Genomic DNA, 7,862 nt, shown 5'->3' with positions numbered 1-7,862 from the left:
TCCACTTAGTCTTTTCATAGCTTCAAAGAAAAAAGAAAAAAAAGAAATGATTGCAATTTACCTTATTTGATAATGACTGATTTTTATGTGTTAATGAATGTAATTATGTGCTAATGAATGGTTATGAATGATATGTGTTAATTAATATCGATGAATGTTGCGTGTTAATTAATGTTAATCAATGTTATGTGTTAATGAATGTTATGTGATATTAATAAATGAATGTTATATTTTATTAATGGTAGAAAGAATGAATGAATGAATGTTAGATGTTAACGGGAAATTTATAGTGATGTTAGGGGTGCGAGGGGCCAAATGAGCTTCCACCTTCACGTGGTTGGCCCTGTTAAGTAGAGAATATTAAACTATTCTCAAAACCAAGCGAAGCTCAATAAGATAACACACTTTTTAATATTTCATTATGTTGCACAATTAATCTTATTGAATAATGTATATTGAATCTTAATTGCAGGGTCCAACAAAGCCAACATGAAGAGCAACAACACAAGTTGTTGGGTATAATGAACTCCCATTTATGTATACTTTATACTATGTGTATGCACATCTTATGGTTTTTATGTATACTTTATGCTACGTGTATGCTACATGCCTTAAGTGAATTCATGCGTACACTTAATGCTTTACATGTATTTGTGCCTTATGTGTACACTCTATGTTTTGCATGAATGCTTCTTGCCCCAAGTATATTCATGTGTATGCTCTATATGTATTCTTTATGTTTTATGTGCATCCATGTGCCTCATGTATATTACTCTTAAATGTATGTTTTATGTATATATACCTGATAAATTGTGGATATTAATGTGTCTGTTGTGTCTTCAACATGATTTCCTCATTGTATGATTTATACGTGTACTTTTTCGTGGCTATCCAACACACTGTTTGCACGTTTGATCAAGATAATAAAATGTTAAAAATCTCAAGCAACACATTTATACGTGGCTATCCAACACACTGTTTGCACGTTTGATCAAGATAATAAAATGTTAAAAATCTCAAGCAACACATTTTTAATTATTCATTGCTATAAATAATTCAAAAATTCCAAATCATATATCAATCTTAATTATTTTTTGATATTAAAAATTTTCTTCCATTGTGCATCCAGTATGTTCAGATTTCAGTGTCGGCAGTGACTAACTACAAGTACACGGGTTTCCATTGATATCTGGTGAGTCACCATAAATATCTCATTTGCGTTAATTTAATCTATAATTAACCTTGGATGGGCTGCCATCAATTTTACCGTTTATTTTTTTAATGTTCTACAGGGATAGTAAAGTGAGGTGTTACCAAAAACAATGGATATCTACCTTGTCTGTAATCTTTTTAGCTCAATTAAATATACAAAAAGTAATAAAAGCTGGATCACAATAATATCAAATGTCCTTCAATGTCAAAATTTTACGGCTTCATGCGCCTGCATATTTTACTACCAAATATTTGATGGCCAGCTTGCTTCCTCATTTACGTGAAACGTTTTTCCATCTGAAACGTGGGACACGCCGACCAGTGGGATTCCCAATCATCCTACGCAGAGCGCATATTGTTATCTGTTTGAAGAGAGGACAGTAAAAAGCTATAAATAGGAAATGCCATACTTGAACTTCTTCAAGCTGGTAGTTTGTCTTTGGATATTTTGGATTGAGAAATGGCATCCCAAACGAAGATAATATGTTATGTTCTGTTGGGCCTTATATTTGCGTCCACCCTGATTGACGCTGCGGTGACAGAAGAGCGTGGTGGTGGAGAGCGTGGTGGTGGAGGAGGGCGTGGTGGAGGAGGTGGACGCGGTGGTGGTGGTGGTGGTGGTGGTGGTGGTCGTGGAGGAGGACGTGGAGTGAGCGAGACTGATGGTGGTCTAGGACGTGGTGGTGGACGCGGTGGAGGTGGTCCAGGACGTGGTGGTGGTGGTGGTCGTGGAGGTGGTCCTCCTGGCCATGGTATCTAGGAGTAAGGGGGTCTGAAATTGTGTAGACCGAGAGCAGAAGTAGTTTGGATATAGTGTTAAGTAGGAACCATAAAATAAAGCTCATCTCGGTCACTTGTTGCTCAGTTACTTAGTAGGGATGTATGTACGTCTGTATGTGTGACAGTTCATGTTTGACATAAATTTAAGAGCATATATGCTATAAAATCTAAAAAATCTTTTAATGTGTTTGTTTCTAGAGTGTCTACAAGGATATGATATGAGAGTTTCATTAACAAGTTGGTATATAGATAATATGTTTGTGAAGAGTAGGGTCGTTATTTGGTTTTAATTTGAGGTAAATGAGACATTTTAGTTAAGATTTATTAGATATTTTATAATTGTAATAAGGGATTAAGTGTAATGATGTTCAGTGAGCATGTTATCAAAAAAAAAAAATTATATTTTAAATTTGACAGTGATTTATAAATCAAAATATTAATATTTATTAATCTTCAAATAAGAAATATATAACATTTATGTCTATACATATTAACTTAAATAAAATAGAATAACTTTTAAGTAAATAAAATAGTTTTGAATTGATATTTCTTGACTTTTTTTAATATAGATGTATTTCTAATATATATACACACTTGTAATATTTCATTTTCTTTGACAAATTTTTTTGGTGCATTGGTTGTCTCCTACTTTCTCGTATGGTTGAAGTCCTCAATAATGGTTATCATATACTTATAGGGTTCTCCCAATGTTTTTATATTGATCGCCTGTAATACAAAGTATATTTTTGGTCATATAATTTAAACTCGTACATATGAAAATAGGAAAAAATGCTTTGGATATACTTTCTATGGATGCACTTTCACAATGGTTGTTCGCATGTATGCTTTGGATGTACTTGCATGTATTCATTGTTTGTTTTATTTCTTCATGTTTCTTATGTAAGCAATGTCATTGTCAATTACATGGTAAATAGTTTATAGGATACTCACGTGATTTTAATTAACCTGCCACTAGGCAGTCTCCATTTTGGTTGCAAGATAAATTGCCAAACTGGATAATTGATAGAATTTAAACATAATTAGGATTGCAGGCTAGCAAGCCAGATGATTACAATTGTTGATATGCGCTACTATGTTTTCATTGGCTTTCTGCATCTTATCATGCATCTTAGAATTTAGACATATCCATGTTATACCACAATTATAATCAAGCAATTTTCAATTTGTACAGCTCTAACTACCATATGTATAAAGCTTTTAATATTTCTTTCATATCATTCGCACTATCCAGGTATGCTTATATATGTGTATACTTTATACCATGTATTGCTACATTTGCAATTTTTATACAACTCAATTGTTGCTTCTTTTGCTTTATATTGTTTATTCTTGCACTCACAATTTATATACAATTTAACTATTGCTTCTTTAACATATTATAGTTAAAAAATAAGTCAATTTCTTTTTGGTCTGTAGGGTCATTTGCCACTCTAAACGATTCAGACAATTAAACATAAATATGATTGCATGGTAGCAAGTTAGGTATGATTACAGTTGTTGATGTTTGATGTTACACTTCCTTTCACTTTTCACTTCTTATCATACATCTTTAGATTTGAACATTATTATGTTATAGCAAAATTATAATTATGTGATTTCCAATTTTTATAGCTTTAAATAAAGAACCTACCAAGTTTTGAAGATTACTTTCATATCATTCTTATTTTCCAGGTATCCTTATATCTGTGTATACTTTATACCATGTATTGCTACATTTAGAATTTCTTAAAAAATTGACTATTGCTTCTTTTACTTTATACTCTTTATTCTTGGTTTCACAATTTATATATAATTTAATTGTTGCCTCTTTAACATATTATACTTAAATAATAAGTAATCTTGAATTTCAATTCAAACCACTTTGAACTTCCTACTCATATATTGATTACCCATATTTCCACCTAAAATCTCTAGTAAAGTAATCAAACCCTCTATAATTTGTGTGGGAAAATATACAGGAACATATGCGCAAACATAAATAAATAGTGTTGGGGAACATAGTGTTATGTTTACTTGAGTGAAATTACCAAATAGCGATAACAAAGATCAAATAGCAATGTGTATACATACATACATACATACTTCATAATTTATTGTGTATTTGCTTTGATGTTTCTTACAAGCTCCCACTAAGGCCCATAGGCTCCCACTGAAGTCCATGGGCTACCTCTCTATATATATGTGTATGTGTGTGGGTATATATATATATATATATATATATATCAAAAACTTCAATGAAACAACACAACCTATTGAAAATGAAAATAAAACATTACTTGTCAAGCACTCGAGATTAAATTATTGAATGTAGATGGAAAAAACTCACAAAATCCAACACTAGTTTGGAAAGCACCACACAACCGACCCCATGTTGTCTAGGTTTACGTGGTTGCAGGTAGGGCTCGCATGGTACAATAAACCTACCACTAATAAATCCTATGGCATTTCAAGCAACATCGAAGCTGAAGATTGATTTTTTATAAAAACCCACCAAAAAAATGCAAACACGACATTGACAGCTTTCTAGCCTCTTGTGGGAAAGAGGTGTCTGGTGGGCATAGAATTTTCCGAATTACTGACAATTTTATGTGCTTACTAGCCCTCATTATACACATAGATACATACATACATGTATATGTATAAGTAACATATACATGTATATATATATCACCACAAATAAACACATTATATCAAACATGGTTGCTACTTTCATCTATATTTTGGCTACTTAACAAAGATTAGGTGCTTCTATTTCTTTTGTTATCAATTCAATAGGCTATAAAACCCACACTAAAAACACAACTCTCATAAAATTGTGGAAAATTAATGGAAGTCATTTTATGTTGAAGCAGCATTTACCTTTTCTTCCACAACACATTAAAAACCATTTAACCTGAAAATGAAAAATTACATGTTAAGCATCCAGGTTTATTATGAAATGCAGAAGAGGAATAATTCACAGAGGCCAACACAAGTCCCAAAATACACCACACACCTCAGCGGAACTTGCACAACATTGCATGAAGACAAGTAGCATACACACACACACATATAACCATAATTAAATATGGAAATCATTTAACTTCAAACCACAAATTTCTTGGCATGCACCCAGCCTTCGAAATGAGATTCCTTCACACCTCAGCATAATTTCTTAACACATCATAGCTCTCTTTCTTTTCTTTTTTAGAAAAATAAATTGCCAAATGGAGATGAAAATATCAAAAACACATTACCCAATAGACAACAACTATCTTTTCATTTGAGATGACAAGACACTTGAGAATAACCCCCATCAAAAGAGAACTTCCAAAAAGTACCAAAAAAGGTATGGGAATTATTTAACATGGAAACAACTATTGCTTTCCCTTCCCTCATAGAACCAACATAGCAACCACAGAACAAATGAAAATAGCAACCAGATTTGTCACCCTATTCCTTGGCTGCCATTTTAATCTATGGGTTTCACTCTTTTCTTTCTTTTCATATTTTGTTGAGGGTTTTTTAGATATTCCTCTCACTTGGTTACAATTTCCATTTGCAGGTTTTAAGATTCTATTGTTCCCATGGTTTTATATGTCTATGTATATCTTTGTGTACAGGGAAACAAAAATCACCTTTCAGTTAACCACAAATAGTTTTGATTTGTTTTAATTAGGATAAGTCTTCCCTTTTCAAACGTGCATTCCACAATTATCAAGGATTTGTCAAAGTACACCCTACACACAAGCTAATCAGAATAGCTATCTTTGGCAGTTAGTTGATTCTCTGACTCCCTTTTTTTTAAGAGCGCCATCTCAAAGGATCAAAGTAATTGTTTCTAGACTTATTCCATAGAAAAACAAGCAAAATCAATATAATCATATCAAAGACAATAATTATTGACTACAAGTTTGAGCATAGGGATGTTGAAAAGGTTTATGCTGAAGACCACACAACCTACCTCTCCTGCAAAAGGTTTTTGCAAGAAAGAGGTCTCTTGACCTTCAGGCAATCAAGTCTTAGAAATTTAAATCATTTTTTACAAGGATCCAGAGCCCACTGAATTAATCAAATGCTCCCATTGCAATGATCAAAAATAGTATCATGTGCCTAGTGAAGTTTGGATGCAACCAACTAGGTGAACTCGCAATAATGGTTCCCACTTTTTTGCCACTTTTGACATTGTGATGAACATTTTTAAAATAATCTTCAACTTCCGAGAACTATAAATTTTAAACTATTAAAATTTGAAGATGATGTAAATTAGTGATTTGTAGCATTTTGTTTGTACATTCTATATACAGTTTTTTCAAAAAAAATTGAAGGATTTTTTTTAAAAATTTCCATCTCCCTCGAAAAGTAGTTTTTTGCAACAAACTACATTTTGAAGAGTGATGTGCCTCCCGAAATTCATAACTTTTTTTCTCTAAATGATTAAAACTCAATTCTTTCAAATTTTGGTTTGTAACATCAATAATGAGGGCTTGCAATTGGTTTGATAGTGATATGTTCAATATTCTTCATTTTATAAAGTCTTGAAATCCGACTAGTCATAATTCAGACATAGGCTTAAGTTTGAACACATAACTTGTTCTATAAATATCGAAATAAATTACATAGGAGATCATATAGAAGATGCACATGATGTTGTTGAATGGTTTAAAAAACACTTTGATCAACCTAATTATCCTGGGGAATCATCATTGAGAACATACAGACCCATTCCATATAGAGTGTTTTGGGAGATAACCGGTACGTGTTCTCTTTTAGTGTTTTATTTTAATTTTTTTTTAAATGTTCCTAGTTCAAATGTTTCAATTTAACAACTTGATCTACATGTACATGTTCATGTACACATGTACATTTTGCAGATGTGGATAGAATATCAATGCATGGATGCAAGAGAGTGGAGAGGACAAGATCTTTGCATTGTGTCATGAGTACAGATAATCACCCATGGACATTATACACTAGGGATTATTCATGTTTTTGTTCTGATTGCATTTTGGAAAACTATGTTGATTGCAAGAACCAAGAGCTTGGATATGTTAGTGAATGGAAATTGGTGCCACTAGATGTTTCTGACACATACGAGGATTCAAATGAGGATGAAAACTTTGAAAACATTCCTCTGATTTCTGGTGATTATGATCATATTTCAAGATTGATTAAAGAAGGTACATATGACGTACACACACACACACACACAGAGATAGATATATATATATATATATATCCTTAAAAAATGTTGCGTACATGTAAATATTTCCTGAAAAATGAGATGTAACTTAGAATTTATTTAGCTTGTGTCAAATTGCAGGAGATATTTTTGCAGTCATAGAAGAAGATGGAATTATAGAAGGTGTTAGTTATTATTTATTGCGTTGCACAGAAGAGAGAAAGAAGTTATCGAAATACGAAATGAGTGATGGAATGTCATTTCCCACAGGTTTGAACGGATTTGAATATGTATGTACAAATCGCTTACGTACAAATTTTTAATTTCTCACATTTCTTATATACATGTACATGCAGGCTCAGTTGTAGTGCAAGGGACATATTTCAAAACAAGTTAAAATTGTTCAACATGGGATTCATTTCACTGAATACCAAATTGACAACAAGGTATATCAGTATAGTCACTTGGTCATTGTTGTTGGCCTAATTCTTCAAACAGTTCCACGTCGAGGGTGGTCTCAAAAGTGGAGACTAAATAGTGAAGATTGTGACAAAATATTAAGTGTTATTGAAGAGCGTTCTGAACCACTTGATGTGGTATGAACTATATATATTTAGTAATCCAAAGTACACGTGGTTCAACCCACGTGAATTGAATTAATACTTGATAAATTCTAGAACTTAACTTG

The 7,862-nt window shown here is 32.4% G+C and overlaps 1 protein-coding gene across 1 annotated transcript; it reads left to right on the top strand.

Moving 5' to 3' along the window:
• The first annotated feature begins 1,672 nt into the window (after window positions 1–1,672).
• On the top strand, window positions 1,673–1,972 carry LOC131874089 (glycine-rich protein 23-like). The gene has a single exon (XM_059217327.1). The coding sequence runs from the start codon at window positions 1,673–1,675 to the stop codon at window positions 1,970–1,972; it is 300 nt and encodes a 99-aa protein (XP_059073310.1).
• Window positions 1,973–7,862: the final 5,890 nt, after the last annotated feature.

Source organism: Cryptomeria japonica, chromosome 3 (genome assembly GCF_030272615.1).
Source record: "Cryptomeria japonica chromosome 3, Sugi_1.0, whole genome shotgun sequence".
Lineage (NCBI taxonomy): Eukaryota > Viridiplantae > Streptophyta > Pinopsida > Cupressales > Cupressaceae > Cryptomeria > Cryptomeria japonica.
Note: the sequence above shows the minus strand (reverse complement) of the source record. Positions and strands in the feature narration are given on the sequence as shown.

Excerpts from the sequence above, each read along its gene's own strand:
- LOC131874089 (XM_059217327.1), top strand. The coding sequence starts at position 1,673 with ATGGCATCCCAAACGAAGATAATATGTTATGTTCTGTTGGGCCTTATA.